This window comes from Ambystoma mexicanum, chromosome 2q (genome assembly GCF_040938575.1).
Source record: "Ambystoma mexicanum isolate Mex_15411 chromosome 2q, UKY_AmexF1_1, whole genome shotgun sequence".
Taxonomy (NCBI): Eukaryota; Metazoa; Chordata; class Amphibia; order Caudata; family Ambystomatidae; genus Ambystoma; species Ambystoma mexicanum.
In genome coordinates this window covers 1,072,737,368-1,072,760,273 of record NC_090924.1, presented here as the reverse complement: position 1 = coordinate 1,072,760,273, position 22,906 = coordinate 1,072,737,368, and the positions used below count along the sequence as shown (strand labels likewise).

General features: G+C 43.3%; 1 protein-coding gene across 1 annotated transcript in view; it reads right to left on the bottom strand.

The window, feature by feature from the left end:
- CDK14 (cyclin dependent kinase 14) overlaps window positions 1-22,906 on the bottom strand; it is a 2,372,392-nt gene that overhangs the window by 2,183,850 nt on the left and 165,636 nt on the right. Inside the window, exon 2 of the mRNA XM_069648415.1 lies at window positions 17,125-17,156. Within this exon, the coding sequence (XP_069504516.1) occupies window positions 17,125-17,156 (32 nt within the window). The remainder of the gene's footprint in view (window positions 1-17,124; window positions 17,157-22,906) is intronic.

The window sequence follows — 22,906 nt, the reverse complement described above, 5'->3', positions numbered from 1 at the left end:
TTTTCTCCAACGGATAAGAGACTTGGATACCTTCCAAACTATTTGACGAAATTCCCGGATCCAAATGAGAGGAACAACTTTCTTAGAGTGCGTCTTGGTCTGGTCTACACAGGATCTGTCCTCGCCCGCTGCGGGTGGGGAGTAAGAAGTAGGCCTTTATGTCCAGAATGCCAGGACCCAAAAGACCAGTCAATTGAGCACTTATTAAGATTTTACCATGGAACATAGGATATTCGGAAGAAATACTTGGGGCACTTAGTTGTCTCAAGTGATTGGCTGTCATCCGAGGACTTTTGGGTGAGATTGATCGCAGGGTATGAAACTGCGCTCACGATAAATGTTGTTAGAGTGCTGCAACAGACAAGTTTTATTTCTTCAAAGTATGGTAAATCTTTACTCCCTCTCCTGCATAGTGAATGTTGAAGATTCGTAATTGGCGAGAACTATTTCTTTTGAGTTTGGTGATCATGTTAAAAAATAATTCTTTTTAGATATGTAATGTATGTTTTGTAAATGTGTGCGTTTGTGAAAAAACAATATTTAGTTACACCACAATAAATAAAAAAATTAAAATAATTAAACAATATGAAGAAAATAGTAAATGCAAGATCTCATTGACTCAGACAACATTGACTCCTTATCCCCAGCATTGGCTGATCTCTGCAATCTCTCCTTTTCCACTGGAGTGTTCCCAACTGCTCTGAAGCACTCCCTTGTGCACCTTCTGCTCAGGAAACCGACTGCCGACCCCTCCTTACCGGAAAACTACCGCTCTATCTCTATCACTCCTTTCCTGGGCAAACTCCTGGAGAAGTTGGCGACCTCTCAGCTGACCCTCCATGCTGAATTTATTGGGAGCTTTCATTAGCATCAGTATGGCTTTAGAGCATCCAGAGGCACAGAAACTACTCTTCTGAACACCTGTGTAATCTGCTCTCAAACCTTGACACCAACACCCCCTGTGTCCTCACTCTCCTTGACCTCTCCTCTGCCTTCGACACGGTTACAGCATCCTGATCGCACTTCTCTGTGACACCCTGTGAATCACAGGTCAGGCTCTGGCATGGGTAACCTCCTTTCTATCCGACCACCCATCCCAGGTGGAACTCGGAGCCTTTCTCTCGACTATCGTTCTCTCAACCTGTGGCGTTCCCCACGGATCTAACCTATCCCCCTGGTTCTTCAATGTCTATATGGCTGCCTTGGCACATGTGATTGCCACTTTCACCTCTAACTTTGAGTGTTATGCGGATGACACATAACTATCTTTCAAGCTGCCCTCAGCCTCCTCCTCCTCCTCGTTCATATCTGACTGTCTGCTATTCAGTCATGGTGTGCTGCAAACGACCTTTGCCTCAATGCCAGTAAGGGTGAGATTGTTCGCACTGCTCCCGTTTTCCGACTTTCGCTCTAGCCAGCCTCCTTTGGCCCTGCACCCACACCCACTTGCGAGGCAAAAATCCATGGGGTCATCTTCGACTCCACTCTCTCCTTCTCCTCTCACATTTCGGACATCTCTAAAAAGTCTAACAATCAGCTACACCTCCTCAGAGGTACTCTACTTTTCCTCAATTTCCCCCAGTGGTTCACTGTTTCCAGAGCCCTGGTTCTCTCTAGGCTGGACTACTGGAACAGCCTTCTCCTCATCCCCCTGCCTCTGCTCTGCGCCCTCTGCAACTCATCCAGAACAGAACCGCAAGACTTATCCTTGGCTTCAAGCACAGGGACCGCATCTCTCTGGCGCTGAAATTACTTCACTGGCTCCCCATGGGTGCAAGGATCAAGTTCAAGACCCTATGCATTGTCCACAAAACTTTCTGGGGCCTATGATCTACCTACCTGCAACGTTGCCCACCTAAATACTGTCCCTCATGAGACCTCCGCTCATCTACCTCCAACCTTCAGTGAGTGAGTCAATTCTCCAAGCAGAGATTTGGAGGGATATCCTAATCCTCAGCAGGTGCCTCCTTCTGGAATAGCCTCCCTGCTGCCCTGCGTCTTGATCCTGATCTTCTTAAGTTTAGGAAACTCCTCAAGACCTTCCTCTTGTCCTCTTCCTTCACTCCCCCTCTAGCTTGCTAACCTAGCTCTCTGCTCTTTCCCTCTCTCCCTCCTCTTCCTTACAGCTTGCTGACTGGCCCCCTGGTGTACCTCAGAGCCTCGCAGGTCCCCGACCCCCCTGCCAGTCCTCTCTCACACTTGCCTTAGGGCCCTGCACCCCACCCTCACTGCACTTGAGGAACAACCCATGAAAGTGGCTCTCTCTGCACTTACCTCCGTCTCCACCAACTGGGTGCACTTGGAACCCCCCCTCCCTGTGAGCGTCTGTGCACTCGCACGACCTGAATGGACAATGCCTGAAGATCGTTTGTCTGTTTCTCCCCTGTCCCCACCCCTTAATTGCACTTGGTAAAACTGCAGAATCGCTGTCAAGCCTATTTGCTGTTTCTCAACTGTCAAATGTATTATATGCGCTTTCTCTGCCTGTGCGGACTATTATCATCTCAGAATTTCAAGGACTCTCAGCGACTGTTGTTTTTACCCCTTGTTTCCCACCCTCCTTGAGAGCTTTGAAACATCTGTTGGTGTAAAGGCGCTATATAAATAAACAATACCAGTACCAATACCAATCTTGGAACACACGAGCGCATAATAGTTTTTTGGATGGTGTAATGTGTAAAATGCTCTCAAAGTACAAGATAGTGTGTCTGCAAGAAACTCGGTTATGTATCACTCCTATCTTGGATGGGTTTATAGTTTTGGGTAAATGTGCTAAAAAAGGGCACAGTGGCCATCGCTATGGAGGCATTTGAACAGCGGTAAAGAACACTCAGGGATGCACAGTTAAGAAATGATCAACATCATTGGAGGCGTTGATACCTACTTCTATAGAGGATTACACAATAGGGGTTCTTTGTTCCGTGCTCTTGATAAATGTGTACTACAATCCTGCTTGGGTTAATGTGGAAGATGTCATTAATGAATTTGTCAATTTGCTCATAGATTGGGTATTGAAAGGCGATAATCAACTTATAATAATTGTAGTTGATTTTACCAGTGTATGTCATGTTGTTCATCCTGAAGAGGTAGATTTAAACTATATGTAATGCTCATTCCATAATTCTTATAACTTGAGGCAGGGGACAAAAGGTAGTGATGGACATGTGTTGGCCCATTTTCTTGCAAGGTGGGGCTTTTGCCAAGTTAATTCCCTTTTTATGCTAGAAAAAAAGCCCCAAACTACATGGTTTGGTGTAATGTCAAAATACACACTGGATTGTATATGTATGGCCAATATTGAAGTGGCTAATATTAAATCTTTTTATGTCTTTTTTTTTTTTTTATTGTTTGGCTGTATGGAACAACCTTTCAACAATTACAAAATGAATAAAAACATATCATAAACATATTACAATTCAATTCATCAATATATAACACATTTCAAAATTTTACACCTGACACCCAATATATAAAAGACCTTAGTAGCAGCAGCATTCTTTTTCTTCCTTTTATCTCTCATTTTTTTTTCCTTTCTTTCCTTCCCTTCTATCACCGTTCCCTCATGACAGCATTCACAATCACTTTGGGTATAATTCATTTAAAAAGCCTGTTGTAGCTAATCTAATTGACATTCTCTTTGTACCAAAAATCAATAGCCATAATTCTTCCATATCAGTTACAATTTGCGTTGTAAAGCAATGGAGATAGTATTTACAACGTATAGCATATAATGCAGGACAGTAGACGATGACATGTTTCAGCGGTTCTGCGTTTGCAGGATCCTTACAAAAACGGCAGATGTTCTCACTGGCATCAATTAGTTTTCGCCTAAATAAAATATCCCTTGTATGCCACAGATTTAGACGAAAACGAATATAGTCATCTCTAAATTTTGGAGATGGATATTTTAAAATGTATGGTTCCGCAACTCTAAATTTTTTATGTCCAAACTGGGCAGTGTTCCAGTCTTTAGAATGGGAACATTTTTCCAAGGTATATATCCAATCTTGCCGATATAGTTTAATTTTAGCCTGCGTTGGATTATGAATTAAAGTATCTACGGAGATGTCCGCATCCGAAAGGATATTTATAGCTGTATTTAACCAGCATTTTGGGTATTGATGATCTGAGTATAGTAAATATTTACCCAAGATACCGGATATATCTAGACATTGTAATGACAGGATGCATTTTCTCAACAAAGCTATCAATTTCCATGCAATAGTACTGTATAGCGATAGCAGCCCTAATTCAAAACGAATCATTGCAATGGGGACACAGGTAGGCAAATTAAGAATTGAGCGCCAGTATTTACCTTCTAATCGATCCCACACTAAACGGGGCAGCATCGATACAGCTTCAGAGCCATACCAGACAATGGGTTTTACTTTCATGGAATAGAATGATATTATATGATTGCACGTGAACTTTCCAAACTTATATAAAATAGCCCTAGATTGGGAAATTAAAGTTTGCAGTTTCAATTCAAGTTCTTTTTGAAACACTTTATCATTGTTACCCTGGCTGATCATAATGCCCAAGTATTTATATGTTATATGTTGCCAAGTATTTATATATCTTTTTATGTCACTAAAACAGGAAGGAGTCATCATGTAATTCTATCTGTGTCTATCTCAATATCATATGTGGAGTTCAGCTTAGTTTCTAGCCATCCTGTTAATTTGATTAACAGTGTTTTCGGTAACAGAGTTTCTCAGTTCAGTAGGAACAGTGACAAGGTTAACAACATGTTGGTATCATTGTGGGAGAGTATTGATGAAGATGCCAGGGTCTTCGCATGCTCTCCGGATGAGTTCTCTTATACACTCATTATGTTAAAATCACAAATTCATACAGCATCACATTGGAAGAAGCAGAACTTTGTAGATGACGAGAACTATGTTTATGATAGCAAAATCAGTGTCAGGAAACACTTACTCAGAGAAAAAGTGAAACAACTGAATACATCTCTGGGAAGCTGGGCGTTGAAAAACAGTGAGATTCGACCCCTTAAGAGTGTGTTTAAGTCATGGCTCAGAAATCACAAACTTCTGTGTTGTATATGAAAATGATTCTGGAATTCCTGGGCAACATAATTAAAGGGAATTCGAAGTCCATGTGGTGGAAATTGAGGATTAAACACGATAGTCAGAAAAATAAGCCATCCTCTAGCATTGTGGAAAATATATGGGTAGATTATTTACATGCCACATTTTGGGATTCTAACAGAAATAAGCTGGGTGGTACAGTTATCAATTTGGAAGGAGGGATCAACTGGTCATATGACTTTGATAAAGATGAAATAAAGAGCATTATTGACAATATAATAATTCCAGAGCATGTGAGCTGGACGGTTTAATGAAGAGTCTATTGAAAAAGAATTCAACACTCTGATAGGATATTGTATTTTGACTATTCATCCAGGTTGTCAAACTGAGCCTCTCACCTGTGTTTTAGGGATAACCCTTTGAGCTGCACAGCTATTTCAATGATTGATGTCTCCTCTAAGATTTGAGCAAACATAGTGTTAAAGGATGTTACCAAGTGGGCTGACTTGGCTGGGATACTCTCCCTTCTGCAGATGGGCTACAAAAAAGAAATTAGTACTTCTCTTAGTGGTTTTACCTGTTTTACCCTATTGTCCTGTTTAGCTCAAGCTGGTCATGATACAGGTAATATCTTTTGCGATTTTAGATCTTTCCTCAGGATTTGATAATGTTGACTGCACCATTCTTTGAGGAAAGTTGGCTAAATGGGATATTCACCATGATCTGTTAAAGAAGTTACAACACTGTTTGAGTTAGACTCAATATTGAGGGTGACCTCTCGAGAAGTATATCGGCCAACAAAGTCTAAACTTAAAAGTAGGGGCGCTCTGATTTCACTCATAAACATCTTAGCCTCCCTGCACGGAGGTAATAATGTGCAAGTGAGATTGAATTTAGAAGGTTTCCTGTCAGAACTTATCCCTGTGAAAGGGGGGTGAGGCAGGGTTGTATGGTTGCTCCCTTTCTGTTTAATTTCTATCTCGCAGACATTGGCCAGGAGGTCGAGACCGCAGCATTGGGCAGAGTTAAGATTGGCAGAAATGCAATTAAGTGGCTCATGTATGCGGATGACATTGTCCTCCTGGACAAAACACCAGTGGGCCTCCAGAGACTGCTGAATGCTTTAGATCAATATATGAAGGACAACGATCTCCAGGTAAACCCGGGAAATTCGAAAGTGGTGATTTCTGGAGAAAAGGGTGGAGTAGGTGGCAGGATTTGCTGGACAGTGGGGGGCCAGCGTATTCCTGTGGTGGAGGAGGTCATTTATTTGGGTTACACATTATATGCCATACCAAGAGTCAGCCTTATATGGGCAGAGATAATACAAAAATGCACTCAACTGACGTTGCTACTTCAGATAATGATCTGACAGTATTGCAAGTTCTCCCTCCTGCCAGCAATCCGATTCTACAGAGCTAAGATCATTTCAGTCCTCCTGTATGGCCTAGAGGTAAAACCATTAGCCTGGACTCCTGACTGGCAGAAAATAGAGGGCAGGATTTGGCAAAAAGCTTTATGCTTGCCAAATAGTTTGCCGATAGCCAGTTTAAGATTTGAGTTGGGTCTCTCATCACTTAGGTCGCAAGTCGCCTGGAAACTTCTCTCACTTTTCAGTTTGATATCTAACCCCAGGCGAAATACCCTATATGAAGATCTACGAGTCCACTTGAAGTCTGATTCTCCTGGGGTATTGCGTGATCTAAAAAGAGCTTCCCATGAGATTCTGATTAGATGTAATAGCGACATGGACACCCTAATTGCAAATCCTGTGAAGACAAAGAGGGCACTATAAACAACAGATTGGATAAAGACAATTGACCAAACACGGTCCTCCACAGTGGTGCCTTCTTTTTCTCCAACGGATAAGAGACTTGGATACCTTCCAAACTATTTGACGAAATTCCCGGATCCAAATGAGAGGAACAACTTTCTTAGAGTGCGTCTTGGTCTGGTCTACACAGGATCTGTCCTCGCCCGCTGCGGGTGGGGAGTAAGAAGTAGGCCTTTATGTCCAGAATACCAGGACCCAAAAGACCAGTCAATTGAGCACTTATTAAGATTTTACCATGGAACATAGGATATTCGGAAGAAATACTTGGGGCACTTAGTTGTCTCAAGTGATTGGCTGTCATCCGAGGACTTTTGGGTGAGATTGATCGCAGGGTATGAAACTGCGCTCACGATAAATGTTGTTAGAGTGCTGCAACAGACAAGTTTTATTTCTTCAAAGTATGGTAAATCTTTACTCCCTCTCCTGCATAGTGAATGTTGAAGATTCGTAATTGGCGAGAACTATTTCTTTTGAGTTTGGTGATCATGTTAAAAAATAATTCTTTTTAGATATGTAATGTATGTTTTGTAAATTTGTGCGTTTGTGAAAAAACAATATTTAGTTACACCACAATAAATAAAAAAATTAAAATAATTAAACAATATGAAGAAAATAGTAAATGCAAGATCTCATTGACTCAGACAACATTGACTCCTTATCCCCAGCATTGGCTGATCTCTGCAATCTCTCCTTTTCCACTGGAGTGTTCCCAACTGCTCTGAAGCACTCCCTTGTGCACCTTCTGCTCAGGAAACCGACTGCCGACCCCTCCTTACCGGAAAACTACCGCTCTATCTCTATCACTCCTTTCCTGGGCAAACTCCTGGAGAAGTTGGCGACCTCTCAGCTGACCCTCCATGCTGAATTTATTGGGAGCTTTCATTAGCATCAGTATGGCTTTAGAGCATCCAGAGGCACAGAAACTACTCTTCTGAACACCTGTGTAATCTGCTCTCAAACCTTGACACCAACACCCCCCGTGTCCTCACTCTCCTTGACCTCTCCTCTGCCTTCGACACGGTTACAGCATCCTGATCGCACTTCTCTGTGACACCCTGTGAATCACAGGTCAGGCTCTGGCATGGGTAACCTCCTTTCTATCCGACCACCCATCCCAGGTGGAACTCGGAGCCTTTCTCTCGACTATCGTTCTCTCAACCTGTGGCGTTCCCCACGGATCTAACCTATCCCCCTGGTTCTTCAATGTCTATATGGCTGCCTTGGCACATGTGATTGCCACTTTCACCTCTAACTTTGAGTGTTATGCGGATGACACATAACTATCTTTCAAGCTGCCCTCAGCCTCCTCCTCCTCCTCGTTCATATCTGACTGTCTGCTATTCAGTCATGGTGTGCTGCAAACGACCTTTGCCTCAATGCCAGTAAGGGTGAGATTGTTCGCACTGCTCCCGTTTTCCGACTTTCGCTCTAGCCAGCCTCCTTTGGCCCTGCACCCACACCCACTTGCGAGGCAAAAATCCATGGGGTCATCTTCGACTCCACTCTCTCCTTCTCCTCTCACATTTCGGACATCTCTAAAAAGTCTAACAATCAGCTACACCTCCTCAGAGGTACTCTACTTTTCCTCAATTTCCCCCAGTGGTTCCCTGTTTCCAGAGCCCTGGTTCTCTCTAGGCTGGACTACTGGAACAGCCTTCTCCTCATCCCCCTGCCTCTGCTCTGCGCCCTCTGCAACTCATCCAGAACAGAACCGCAAGACTTATCCTTGGCTTCAAGCACACGGACCGCATCTCTCTGGCGCTGAAATTACTTCACTGGCTCCCCATGGGTGCAAGGATCAAGTTCAAGACCCTATGCATTGTCCACAAAACTTTCTGGGGCCTATGATCTACCTACCTGCAATGTTGCCCACCTAAATACTGTCCCTCATGAGACCTCCGCTCATCTACCTCCAACCTTCAGTGAGTGAGTCAATTCTCCAAGCAGAGATTTGGAGGGATATCCTAATCCTCAGCAGGTGCCTCCTTCTGGAATAGCCTCCCTGCTGCCCTGCGTCTTGATCCTGATCTTCTTAAGTTTAGGAAACTCCTCAAGACCTTCCTCTTGTCCTCTTCCTTCACTCCCCCTCTAGCTTGCTAACCTAGCTCTCTGCTCTTTCCCTCTCTCCCTCCTCTTCCTTACAGCTTGCTGACTGGCCCCCTGGTGTACCTCAGAGCCTCGCAGGTCCCCGACCCCCCTGCCAGTCCTCTCTCACACTTGCCTTAGGGCCCTGCACCCCACCCTCACTGCACTTGAGGAACAACCCATGAAAGTGGCTCTCTCTGCACTTACCTCCGTCTCCACCAACTGGGTGCACTTGGAACCCCCCCTCCCTGTGAGCGTCTGTGCACTCGCACGACCTGAATGGACAATGCCTGAAGATCGTTTGTCTGTTTCTCCCCTGTCCCCACCCCTTAATTGCACTTGGTAAAACTGCAGAATCGCTGTCAAGCCTATTTGCTGTTTCTCAACTGTCAAATGTATTATATGCGCTTTCTCTGCCTGTGCGGACTATTATCATCTCAGAATTTCAAGGACTCTCAGCGACTGTTGTTTTTACCCCTTGTTTCCCACCCTCCTTGAGAGCTTTGAAACATCTGTTGGTGTAAAGGCGCTATATAAATAAACAATACCAGTACCAATACCAATCTTGGAACACACGAGCGCATAATAGTTTTTTGGATGGTGTAATGTGTAAAATGCTCTCAAAGTACAAGATAGTGTGTCTGCAAGAAACTCGGTTATGTATCACTCCTATCTTGGATGGGTTTATAGTTTTGGGTAAATGTGCTAAAAAAGGGCACAGTGGCCATCGCTATGGAGGCATTTGAACAGCGGTAAAGAACACTCAGGGATGCACAGTTAAGAAATGATCAACATCATTGGAGGCGTTGATACCTACTTCTATAGAGGATTACACAATAGGGGTTCTTTGTTCCGTGCTCTTGATAAATGTGTACTACAATCCTGCTTGGGTTAATGTGGAAGATGTCATTAATGAAATTGTCAATTTGCTCATAGATTGGGTATTGAAAGGCGATAATCAACTTATAATAATTGTAGTTGATTTTACCAGTGTATGTCATGTTGTTCATCCTGAAGAGGTAGATTTAAACTATATGTAATGCTCATTCCATAATTCTTATAACTTGAGGCAGGGGACAAAAGGTAGTGATGGACATGTGTTGGCCCATTTTCTTGCAAGGTGGGGCTTTTGCCAAGTTAATTCCCTTTTTATGCTAGAAAAAAAGCCCCAAACTACATGGTTTGGTGTAATGTCAAAATACACACTGGATTGTATATGTATGGCCAATATTGAAGTGGCTAATATTAAATCTTTTTATGTCTTTTTTTTTTTTTTATTGTTTGGCTGTATGGAACAACCTTTCAACAATTACAAGATGAATAAAAACATATCATAAACATATTACAATTCAATTCATCAATATATAACACATTTCAAAATTTTCCACCTGACACCCAATATATAAAAGACCTTAGTAGCAGCAGCATTCTTTTTCTTCCTTTTATCTCTCATTTTTTTTTCCTTTCTTTCCTTCCCTTCTATCACCGTTCCCTCATGACAGCATTCACAATCACTTTGGGTATAATTCATTTAAAAAGCCTGTTGTAGCTAATCTAATTGACATTCTCTTTGTACCAAAAATCAATAGCCATAATTCTTCCATATCAGTTACAATTTGCGTTGTAAAGCAATGGAGATAGTATTTACAACGTATAGCATATAATGCAGGACAGTAGACGATGACATGTTTCAGCGGTTCTGCGTTTGCAGGATCCTTACAAAAACGGCAGATGTTCTCACTGGCATCAATTAGTTTTCGCCTAAATAAAATATCCCTTGTATGCCACAGATTTAGACGAAAACGAATATAGTCATCTCTAAATTTTGGAGATGGATATTTTAAAATGTATGGTTCCGCAACTCTAAATTTTTTATGTCCAAACTGGGCAGTGTTCCAGTCTTTAGAATGGGAACATTTTTCCAAGGTATATATCCAATCTTGCCGATATAGTTTAATTTTAGCCTGCGTTGGATTATGAATTAAAGTATCTACGGAGATGTCCGCATCCGAAAGGATATTTATAGCTGTATTTAACCAGCATTTTGGGTATTGATGATCTGAGTATAGTAAATATTTACCCAAGATACCGGATATATCTAGACATTGTAATGACAGGATGCATTTTCTCAACAAAGCTATCAATTTCCATGCAATAGTACTGTATAGCGATAGCAGCCCTAATTCAAAACGAATCATTGCAATGGGGACACAGGTAGGCAAATTAAGAATTGAGCGCCAGTATTTACCTTCTAATCGATCCCACACTAAACGGGGCAGCATCGATACAGCTTCAGAGCCATACCAGACAATGGGTTTTACTTTCATGAAATAGAATGATATTATATGATTGCACGTGAACTTTCCAAACTTATATAAAATAGCCCTAGATTGGGAAATTAAAGTTTGCAGTTTCAATTCAAGTTCTTTTTGAAACACTTTATCATTGTTACCCTGGCTGATCATAATGCCCAAGTATTTATATGTTATATGTTGCCAAGTATTTATATATCTTTTTATGTCACTAAAACAGGAAGGAGTCATCATGTAATTCTATCTGTGTCTATCTCAATATCATATGTGGAGTTCAGCTTAGTTTCTAGCCATCCTGTTAATTTGATTAACAGTGTTTTCGGTAACAGAGTTTCTCAGTTCAGTAGGAACAGTGACAAGGTTAACAACATGTTGGTATCATTGTGGGAGAGTATTGATGAAGATGCCAGGGTCTTCGCATGCTCTCCGGATGAGTTCTCTTATACACTCATTATGTTAAAATCACAAATTCATACAGCATCACATTGGAAGAAGCAGAACTTTGTAGATGACGAGAACTATGTTTATGATAGCAAAATCAGTGTCAGGAAACACTTACTCAGAGAAAAAGTGAAACAACTGAATACATCTCTGGGAAGCTGGGCGTTGAAAAACAGTGAGATTCGACCCCTTAAGAGTGTGTTTAAGTCATGGCTCAGAAATCACAAACTTCTGTGTTGTATATGAAAATGATTCTGGAATTCCTGGGCAACATAATTAAAGGGAATTCGAAGTCCATGTGGTGGAAATTGAGGATTAAACACGATAGTCAGAAAAATAAGCCATCCTCTAGCATTGTGGAAAATATATGGGTAGATTATTTACATGCCACATTTTGGGATTCTAACAGAAATAAGCTGGGTGGTACAGTTATCAATTTGGAAGGAGGGATCAACTGGTCATATGACTTTGATAAAGATGAAATAAAGAGCATTATTGACAATATAATAATTCCAGAGCATGTGAGCTGGACGGTTTAATGAAGAGTCTATTGAAAAAGAATTCAACACTCTGATAGGATATTGTATTTTGACTATTCATCCAGGTTGTCAAACTGAGCCTCTCACCTGTGTTTTAGGGATAACCCTTTGAGCTGCACAGCTATTTCAATGATTGATGTCTCCTCTAAGATTTGAGCAAACATAGTGTTAAAGGATGTTACCAAGTGGGCTGACTTGGCTGGGATACTCTCCCTTCTGCAGATGGGCTACAAAAAAGAAATTAGTACTTCTCTTAGTGGTTTTACCTGTTTTACCCTATTGTCCTGTTTAGCTCAAGCTGGTCATGATACAGGTAATATCTTTTGCGGTTTTAGATCTTTCCTCAGGATTTGATAATGTTGACTGCACCATTCTTTGAGGAAAGTTGGCTAAATGGGATATTCACCATGATCTGTTAAAGAAGTTACAACACTGTTTGAGTTAGACTCAATATTGAGGGTGACCTCTCGAAAAGTATATCGGCCAACAAAGGAGTATGTCAGGGATGTGTTTTAGCCCCTACACTTTCCAATCTAAACATGGCAGATTTATGGGAATGTAGCATGAACTGGGACGGTCATACCACTAAGAGTGGACTTTTAAGATAGAACTGTATTGCGTATGCCGATTATTTGCTTATTTTAGATTTTACACCTGAAGGTCTTCAGCACTCTTTAAATGGTGTGACTTCTTATCTAATATTAAATAAATACATTCTTAATTGGGCAAAATCTAAGATATTGGCGATATCTAAAACATAATAGGAAGCGTTAAGCTTGGTCAATTAACAACACAAGAATTGAAGAGGTAGACTCATTTTGTTACCTGGGCTCTTTGTTTACTGCTAAAAAAATCAAAGGAGATGCAGATAACCAGATTAGATGTCAATTGATAGCTTGCACCTCAATATTGAATCTTGTGAGGAGTCGATTGGGTGGTTATTCGTTAATTTCCTTATTTGAGTTTCACAGAATGAAGGTCTTTCCAATAGTACCATATGGAATTAAACAACTCACGATTACAAACAGGAAACTTTTGGATATATTGGAGGGGTGCATTCTGAAGGAAGTGTTGGATCTACCTAAATCGGTTCCCATTAGTGTGATTTGACTTCAATTGGGACTGCCACCTTGGCAGTCCAAATACATTTACAAATGTATATCCTGTTTTCTGAAAAAAGATAAGGGTGATGAGCGAGGACTTTTAAAACATTTGATGTACATGAAGACTATGAACTCGAATGCCATAATTATAGCAAAAGGTGTGCTCATTTCATGAGGTCTATGGACCTTAAGGATACTGTTTCTCAATGGGCCTTGAAAACCGGGATTAAAAAATTGGGTAAGATTTGGGACAATGACGACCTTCAGAGACTCAATCGATGTAAAAATGAAGGTTTGTCATATGCGCCATGTACACAATTCAGATTGTAATTGAAGAACTGTCCGCCTCCAAGTGCTTGTTTATGGCATTTAAGATTTCAACTCAATGTTCTTCCAAAATAATTAGTTTAAGGCCCACAATTAAATATTCCTAAGAAATTAAGAACTTGTAGACTTTGTAAAGCGCACAGCACGGAGTCACTATCATCTTGTAATTGAATGCTCAGCAATGTTGAAGAACAGGATAAAGTTATTTGAACCGTATGTGAATTCAACCTCTGAGGTCATTGGAAATTGACTCTGGAATCGATTAATGACTGGATCTCATATATCTTTGTTTTTAGATTTGGTGAAGTTTTTAACTCAAATGTTTGATAAATTTTTGTCTACTGTTATTAAACAGGTTGAAGTTCCTTTAAGTGCTGTTTTATAAGTGATTTTCTTCTTAGCACTTTTATAAGGTGTGTTGATAGTTTCTTAATTCTTTTACTGGATACATTTCAACATGCACATTTTCTAAGTTGTGTATTTGTCTTTCTAATTGTGTTGAGGTGGAAATTTATAAAATGTAGCATTTGAGGTTCTCTAAGGTATTATGTTTACCAGAAACACAACAATAAAAAAAATAAAAAATAGGGTAAGTCAAAAATGACTTAAGTTCTTACTTAAGCTACTTATTTTGGTTAGCCGCTGCAAGTCTAGAAACATCCAGGATTTCACACTTTAACTTCCGAAGTAGAAACAGAAGCTGGCAGGTTTTACAATAAAAAAACAATAAGGCCACAACGAAACCTGTGGCTGTGGGTTGCAGTTAGGGTTTAGAGATGTTGCTATAGTCTAGATCTCTACTCAGGATGGTCTACTGGACCAATGTTAGGTCCCTTGTCTTACAGGTGCTGTAGTTGGAAATGGATGAACTCATATAAAAGCATTTACTGTCAGAAGCATTCAAGGAGATGTACATGGTATTAACAAGGTATTCAGAAACAAGAGCAAATGCCCTTTCTATGCCAACAGTACCAACCCATTTCCCTTATTGGAATTCTAAAATAGCAGTCAAAACTCAGAGCTCGGAAACTTCAAATGGTAATTCAGGGACTTTTCCAAGCAGACAGGACTACTAAGAGCCCTTGACTTTCACCAACAGCTGGAGACTGCAGGGGATGCCACCTGAAAACCCCTCGGCCATCCCAGGCCATCCTCAGTAAGGTTCCCGTGATGAACAAAATCTTGTGGGGCACTGTGCCAAAGTTCCCCCTTCCAGCTGGTTAACATTGGGCTTCAAACATCCAAGCCAGTCCACCAGTTAACAGTCCTACTATTTCCCCTTCTTCCAAAGGTTCCATGTCATGTCATTGATTAAAGTAACATTCTTTTAGCACCATCGCCGGCTCCAGCGTCCCCCTAGTCGAGCTTTACCGGCATTATCCCTTTCTATCCAATGCAGCATTTCAAACAACAAATGCCAACCTCCTGAGTCAAAGAAAATGCTACTCAGGCATAGGAAGTAACTGCAACTGGAATATATAGTACATCACTGAAGGAAACCCTCTCTGACAGCCACCGCTGACATGAGTGTTCTTCTACAGGTATCAATAGAATAGGCCATTTCAGCTGCCATGCACACCGGTCACATTTGATGCCAATACATCATACCAAACAGCATCAAAGTTACAGTGGGTTTAAAAACACTTAAAAAAAAGTCCTTTCTACCTGAAATGTGGGAGTAGAACAGGCTATTTCTGCTAACAAACACGCAATTTACATCCAGAAATGGCCTATTCTGCTGCTACACGTAGAAGAAAACATATTCAAGAACATCAAAAGGGGGGTGATGCATAGATAGAAAGTGGGAGAAAAGAGTAACAGAATCTTTTCTTAAACAATCCACATGATATCTACCTCACTTTAGGACCCATGCAAAGCCTGGAGACCATGAAAATGGCAGTGGTGCACAGTATAAATCGCAATAACATAGCATGACCACGCGGTCCGTCTTCGAGGGCCTGGCCCTTTTCACCTCCCTTCCGCAGCTCCCCGGTGAAATACACTGTGTATAGTCCACTGTAAATATTTCCAACCCATGTGTTCTGCTTAGGTTAGCAGCTGACAGCCCTTACGCATCACATCCTTTTGCCAAATGACCACATGGCTGCATCGCACTACTTCATCTCAAGATGATTGAAGAAAGTTGCGTTTAATATCCATGGGTGTGGTGACATATGAATAGACTTGGGGGAAAGTTCATCTTTTTTGTTGGGGTTCATCCCTAGGCCACAAGTGTTTTCCTGCAGACTGCAGTAAATGAGCCTCTGATGTTATCCCAATTAAACATCAAGTTACATTATGTTGTTAAAATCATGTTGTCATGTCAAGTTGAACAAAACACGTTTTCCTTAAACGGGTGTTAAGGGAGAGGAGATCCCTGAATAATTCATCAAGACTTTTGAGAACAATAACATACATTTAAAAATGTGTACAGGATGACAGTGGAACACAGAACAGCTTCGGAGTTTTCTTTGGGCAGAACTTTCCAGGACTGGAGTGGCAATGCTGGGTGGCCACTAGGCTTGTTGGTAACTGACTACACGTGCAAGATGCATTTGTGGGATTTTAGTGGGTATTAGTTGAGTGGGGGCTGATCACTAGCCACATCTCAGCTGCTCTTAGAGTACCTCTGGGCACGATGGGCCAGGGATGTAGGCAATTTTACAGAAGACCCTTACAAGAAAGGAAGTAAGCTGCAGGTCCAACCAATTCCCACCCTTTTTGGAAAATCAGCAGCTTCGGAAGTAGAGCATATAATACACTCTCCAGATACAACTATGATGCCGAGACCCAAGAGCACCCGTAAAAACATGAACCCCTGCGGACTGTGGGCAACACTCGGTAGTGCAAACCCCCCCCAAATTCAATTAATTGGAATAACATATCTGGGAGGGGAATTTCAGCAACTGAGCCATGCTAAGAATGCTCATGCGTTTCTTCTTTTCACAAGCAGAGCGACCTCACAACACTGTATGGAGGCAGGCTATCGAAGCAAAATACAGAATGGAAAAGGTTTGACCAAGATCATCTTTTTTCGAGGATGGAGCCCCCCCCCCCCCCCCCCCCCCCACGGCGGGATTACACCCATGTGAATTCAGCAGCTCTGTAAAGGGCACGCTTGCTCGTGCGAGCTGACAACACAGCCCCGATTCCATCTCAGATCCTTCGGCAAATATTAGCTGTTCTCTGAACTGCCAGGCTAACGGCGGATCACGCGTTCACGCAGACACGAGCGCGCAGAGCCTTCTGCAAACAGTGGCATGTGGCAACCGTTCGGGGAAGTGGCATCTTGGGGGGACGCCGCGTGCGTCGAGGCGGAGCGAAACAATGCATGCAGAGGAGACCTGAGGCAAGCGAGGCGCGGTGCGGCAAAACAATGCAAATCAGCAACAATTAAGCACAGCCCCCGAGAAACTGCATGAAGATAGATCCTACCTCTTCAAAACCGCTGTCGTCTTTCTTCAGTGCTTAAAAAAAGGAGGAAAAGATCACCAGTTAGTATTTTAGGCATTTCAACGGCTACAAATAAATAGAAGCAACAACAAGAGAAGCAATACATAAAATTGAAAATATGTGTTGTCCCTGGTGGAATTCCAAGTTGCGCATCTGTTCTACTGGATCCAGTTGTGGCATTTTGGTATTTGACTTTAGACAATACAATTTCTTCTACAATACCCGGGGACATTCGTGCGCTTTAATAAAAGAACTGCACCATGGGAAACCAATCAAAGCAAATAGCCAGGTTGTAATAACGAGACCTCCACAGGTAAGTTATTAAGTATTTATTACTCAAACCCGAACTCCGTACATCATCTCTTCCCTGCTCCTTTCTCTCTCTCACCACCAACCGTCACCCCCCGAACATTCACACATCAACATTCTACTTCTAGAACCTTAGACAAGAGCTCGCGGAAGCACGAGCAACTACTACACATCTCCCCCTGTAAACCTCCATAATGAACATTCATTAATTATGAACATAGGTAAGGCAAGGTTGGACAGGAAGAATCCTTAATATGCAATAAGAGGCATATTTATCTATATGGAACATTGATAATTGATTACAGTCCAAGCATTAATCATCTGCAAATTCTAAAACAAAATCCTTGTATTTGGCTGGAATGTTCTTTATACGGTTTGGGCGATTATTCACTTGGTTGGAGGATTCCGCAAGGGCAGACTTTTCACACAGTCCCCTTCCGTGTGGAACTATGCTTGCATTATCTGATGCAAGCACTGACAACTCCTCTGCAACCCTTGCATCCACACCAGTCAAACCAAAAGCACCTTTATCAGAATCACACTCAGAATGTACATCCTTCCCTTTAGCACAATGAGCTCCTTCTAATGGCACAACATCATCACTTTCCGAGGCAGACGCCTGCCTCCTTCCATGCCCCACCCGAGCATCCTGCCCCTGAACAGCCATATCCTTATCCCTCTCTAGGGGAACCACATCCTCAGAGGCATATTCTGGATCAACTCCTATTGTATCACCACCTCCCTCACAACACATTTCCTTAGTACCCGCCAGCTTTCCCTTAACAAGGACCACCCTCCTCAAACTCCATCTGGTACCATCTTGCAATTTAACGTATCCATGACCTACTTTGGTCACAATTTTTGGTTCCATAAATTTGGACAAACCCTTTGCTACAAATCTTGGATTTTTCACCACTACAAGATCACCAATTTGTACACGCAGGGGTTTCTTTTTTTTAAGCTGAGATTCCCAAAAACTGGATTGTTTAACACGCACTTTGTCAAGAACCTCCTGCATGTTGATGCAACTTTGTACACCACCCCCAAGAGCGGCCACCCTTAGTTTAGATCCTGGTTTTCTCCCTCTCATTAACTCAAAAGGAGACACTCCAGTAAAGGATGAAGGGGTAACCCTATAGGCTTTTAGAGCTTCAGTCACCACACTGCACCACGGCAAACCATTTGCGATGGCCAACTGAACTGCCCCCTTCACAAACCTGTTCATCCGTTCAACTAATCCATTGGCCTCTGGATTGTACAAAGCCACTTTATGGTGACGAATTCCTAGTTTGGAGAAGAACTCTTGCATGGCGACTGATACAAATTGGGGACCATTATCTGAAACTATTCCAGCCGGAACCCCTTCCCTGTCAAACACTGCTGACAAGAAGTCAATCACCTTCTCAGTGGTGACCGAGGACAAGGCCGTGGCCTCCACCCACCTAGAGGTATAGTCCACTAACACCACAAAATATCTGAAACCTCCACCCAAGGTGTCCATGGGACCCATAATGTCTACTGCCACTTTTGACCACACCTCTTGCGGCACTTCCACAGGCTGTACGGGTTGGGGCGACGTTGTCTTACTTTTATCACTGACTGAACAAGCCATACAATCCTTAACTACCTTCTCAACCTCCTCATCCATCTTGGGCCACCAATATCCTTCTCTCAACCTTCTTTTCGTCATAGATCTTCCGATATGCCCTTCATGAGCCAACTCCACCAACTTGGCCTTAAGAGATTCAGGTGGTATTAACCTGATACCCCTGGCAATGCCCCACGGACCTTCAGACAACTCTGTCCATACTTGTCCGAACGACTTGTCCAATTCATCCTTGCCTGCACCTGTAGTAAGAGCAGTCTTGATTTTGTTCAACACAGGGTCCATCGCACATTCTCTACCCCATTCCTGCTCATTTACTGCCGGAAACACCTTGGCCACCAACACATATTCATCACTCATCACAGCCTGTTTTGAGTCTTCCGCACTTACATCATGCCGGGGAAAACGAGATAGACCATCTGCAACCATGTTTTTAGTGCCAGGTAAGTACTCCACCTTAAAATTATACTCACTCATGTCTGCCATCCAGCGCATCACTCTAGACGATGCCTGGAACAAACCCTTAGATGTCAAAACATGCACTAGGGGTTTATGATCGGTGCGTAATGTGTATTCTACTCCCCACAAGAATGTTCTAAAATGTTTGGATGCCCAGACAGCTGCCAAGGCCTCCCTCTCTATGACAGCATATCTACGTTCTGCTTCACTAAGAACCCTAGATGCAAAAGCAATGGGGCGGTACGATCCATCAAAACACTGTTCAAGAACTGCCCCTACCCCATACTCACTAGCATCCACTGTCAAAACCGTCTTCCTAGATGGAGAAAAGGAAGCTAACGATGGAGCCTGGTCCACTTGAGCCTTCAATCCTTCAAATTCTAGCTGGCATGACCCTGACCACTCAAAACGTACGCCCTTTTTGAGCAACGCTCTCATGGCCACAGTTTTGTCGGAGTACGTGGGAATAAACCTACTATAATATTCGGCCAATCCCAAAAACGACCGTAATTGGTCCTTACTGGTGGGTGGAGATACTTCACATAACGCCTTCACCAACTCAGCCTTGGGATGTATCCCCTTGGCATCCAGCGTGTGTCCTAAATAAGTCACACTCTCCACCCCTATCTTACACTTACTTAATTTGACCGTCAAACCACTCTTCTCCAAAATGCCCAAAACTCGTAGAATCCTTTCATTGTGTTCCTCACGTGACCTGCCCCACACCAAGATATCGTCCTGGAAATATTCCACACCATCCACTCCGCAAAACAACTTTTGCATCACCCGCTGGAAAACAGCGGAGGCGGATGCCAAACCAAATGGCATACGCCGGAAACGGAAAGCTCCAAATGGCGTAATGAACGATGTAAGAGGTCGTGATTCACTGTGCAAATCCACCTGGTGATAGGCAGATGACAAATCTAAGGTGGAGAAACAAGATGCCCCTCCCACAAGTGAAAGCATTTCCTGTATATTCGGTAAGGGATGCCTGTCTATCCAGATACTTGAATTTAAATCTCTTAGGTCAACACACATCCTCATACCACCATCGGATTTACGTGCCAATACAACCGGGGCTAACCACTCTGATGACTCTACCTCCTCTATTACACCAGCTTCCATCAGCTTTTTAAGTTCTGTCTGGAGACTTTCACGTGCCATGATGGGTACACGCCTAACTCTGTGCACAACGGGAACAGCATTCCTCTTGAGCACGATCTTGTGTGAGAAACCCCGCAACTTGCCCAGGGCGGAGGAGAAAACTGACGGAAATTTCTTTTGGAGATTATCGGCTGACAACACACTTCCTTCACTCAAACTACCTTCTCTTTCCTTGCTTACGCACAAAACCGGGACAGCTTTGCCAGGTCGAATCTCCATCTCTAGAGCAGCCTGCTCCTCCCACCCAATAACCGGATCGCCCTTACAAGCTACATACAGTTTTCCTCTGGCTTTTCTGCCATGAAATTCAATTTCAACCCACTCATATCCCAATACTTTAATTGGAACACGGCCATACGCACAAGGATTAATATCAGACGGGTTAAGACTAGACACCTCCTTATGGAACTTAGATTTATACATCTCAGGAGAAATCATAGTGTATGGAGAACCCGTGTCAACCAACACACTGAGTGGAACTCCATTCACATTAAGAGTAGCCCACGCACTTTTTCCCGACGGTCCCACACTCAACAGTGCACCTTCTTTTGGAAGCACATCCGCCCTAACAGAAGGACTAACATATCCTACAACAGTTACATTACTATCATCTTCTTCGGGGTCCACCATCCGCACCACTTCCTTCTGTGGTATAGCCTTACACATGCGGGCAAAATGTCCTCTTCCCTTGCACTTTCTGCACATAACGGCAGAAGCAGGACATTCCCTAGCACCAGCAACATGACCCCTCCAACCACATTTCTTGCAGAATTCTCTGCTATTCGGCGTGACTCTTTGATCCTTGTCCCTGGCTCGACTTTCTTCATTCTTGCGTGGCTGAACCATGTGTACAATGTCCGCCTTTTCCGTCACTTCTTTGACACTCTTCCTTGACTCCTCCAGGGCACGGGCTATTTCAATTACTTTCACCAACGGAGGATCCTTCTCTGTCCACAACCTCTCCCTAACCTTCGAGTCACTAGTTCTCATCATGATCTGGTCACGAATGTATTCTTCTGCCATGCCCGTGAACTTACAAGTAGAAATGAGGGTGCGCAGTGCCGTCACATACGAATCAATGTTCTCACCAGGACCTTGTGCCCTTGAAAAGAAATGATACCTCTCAAGCACAATGTTTGCTCTTTTGCCAAAACGTGTCTCAAGTTTTTTTAGAGCAGTCTCAAATGCCAAAATCACTGCCTGCCCCCCTTCACCATCTCCTTCTCCTGAAGACAAAGCCAAAACATCCTGGCCCGGAAGGTGTCTGAACACCCTCAAACCCTCCGTACCAAGGCAATTGAGTAGGGTCGCTTCCTTGTCATCATCAGACATCCTGGAACCACCTGACGCTCTGAGGTATACCTTAAAACTGTCCACCCAAAGCTCCCATGCAATGGGGGGCTCCCCCGGATTTGGAAGAAAGGCTGGGGGAGGACGGGCATTGCTGTGCTGCATGGTCACGGGCACCGACATAGCCAATGACAGGGGTCAATTGCTATGAAATTAGCGAAATTTTCTGCGCACTTCCGTGAACAATAAGGTGCCAAAACATACACCTTGTCCACTATTAAGATAGTACTCCACACCAAACCTTTTTACAAAAACAGGTGGTATGTTTTGCAGAATAATGTTACCAGGCAGGCTCTAGTCACTTCCCTCCTCTTGAAAATATAATCAAAATTGCAGTTCCTTTAAAGTCTGCACACAAGGAGTTAACCTCCTCCTTGCAGTTCATGTATTGCAGCCACGCCCCTTTTAAATAGGAAGTCTTCCGCTCACTTTGTCATAAAGTGGGCGGAGTCGGACAGCAGGACCTCCAGTACTTTCAGCGCCTTCCGCGATGAAGAGCGCCGGACTGTGCCCCCCTCCCAGGGTCCGCCTCTCACCTATACCGTTCTCAGTCCTTTTTTCCACGACACCGCTCGACCTCACCCTCCTTCAAGCCGCGCTCGACCTCCTCCGGGAGCGCGGCTCGGCAAGATCTTCTTCGTCGTGACAGCAGCCTCTCAGCCTCAAGCACGGCTGTACTCCGTGCCCTGCGCCGCGCTCGACCTCCTCCGGGAGCGCGGCTCGGCCGGCACTGAAGCAGGTTGGCGCTGGCCAGCTGACACGTTTCCCGTCGGAGGCCGCGCTCGACCACGTCCGGGAGCGCAGCCCCGAAAACCAGCTGAAGCTCCCGATGATGTACGGCTGGCAAGGCGCGTGGGTCGGGTTTGAATATTGAAT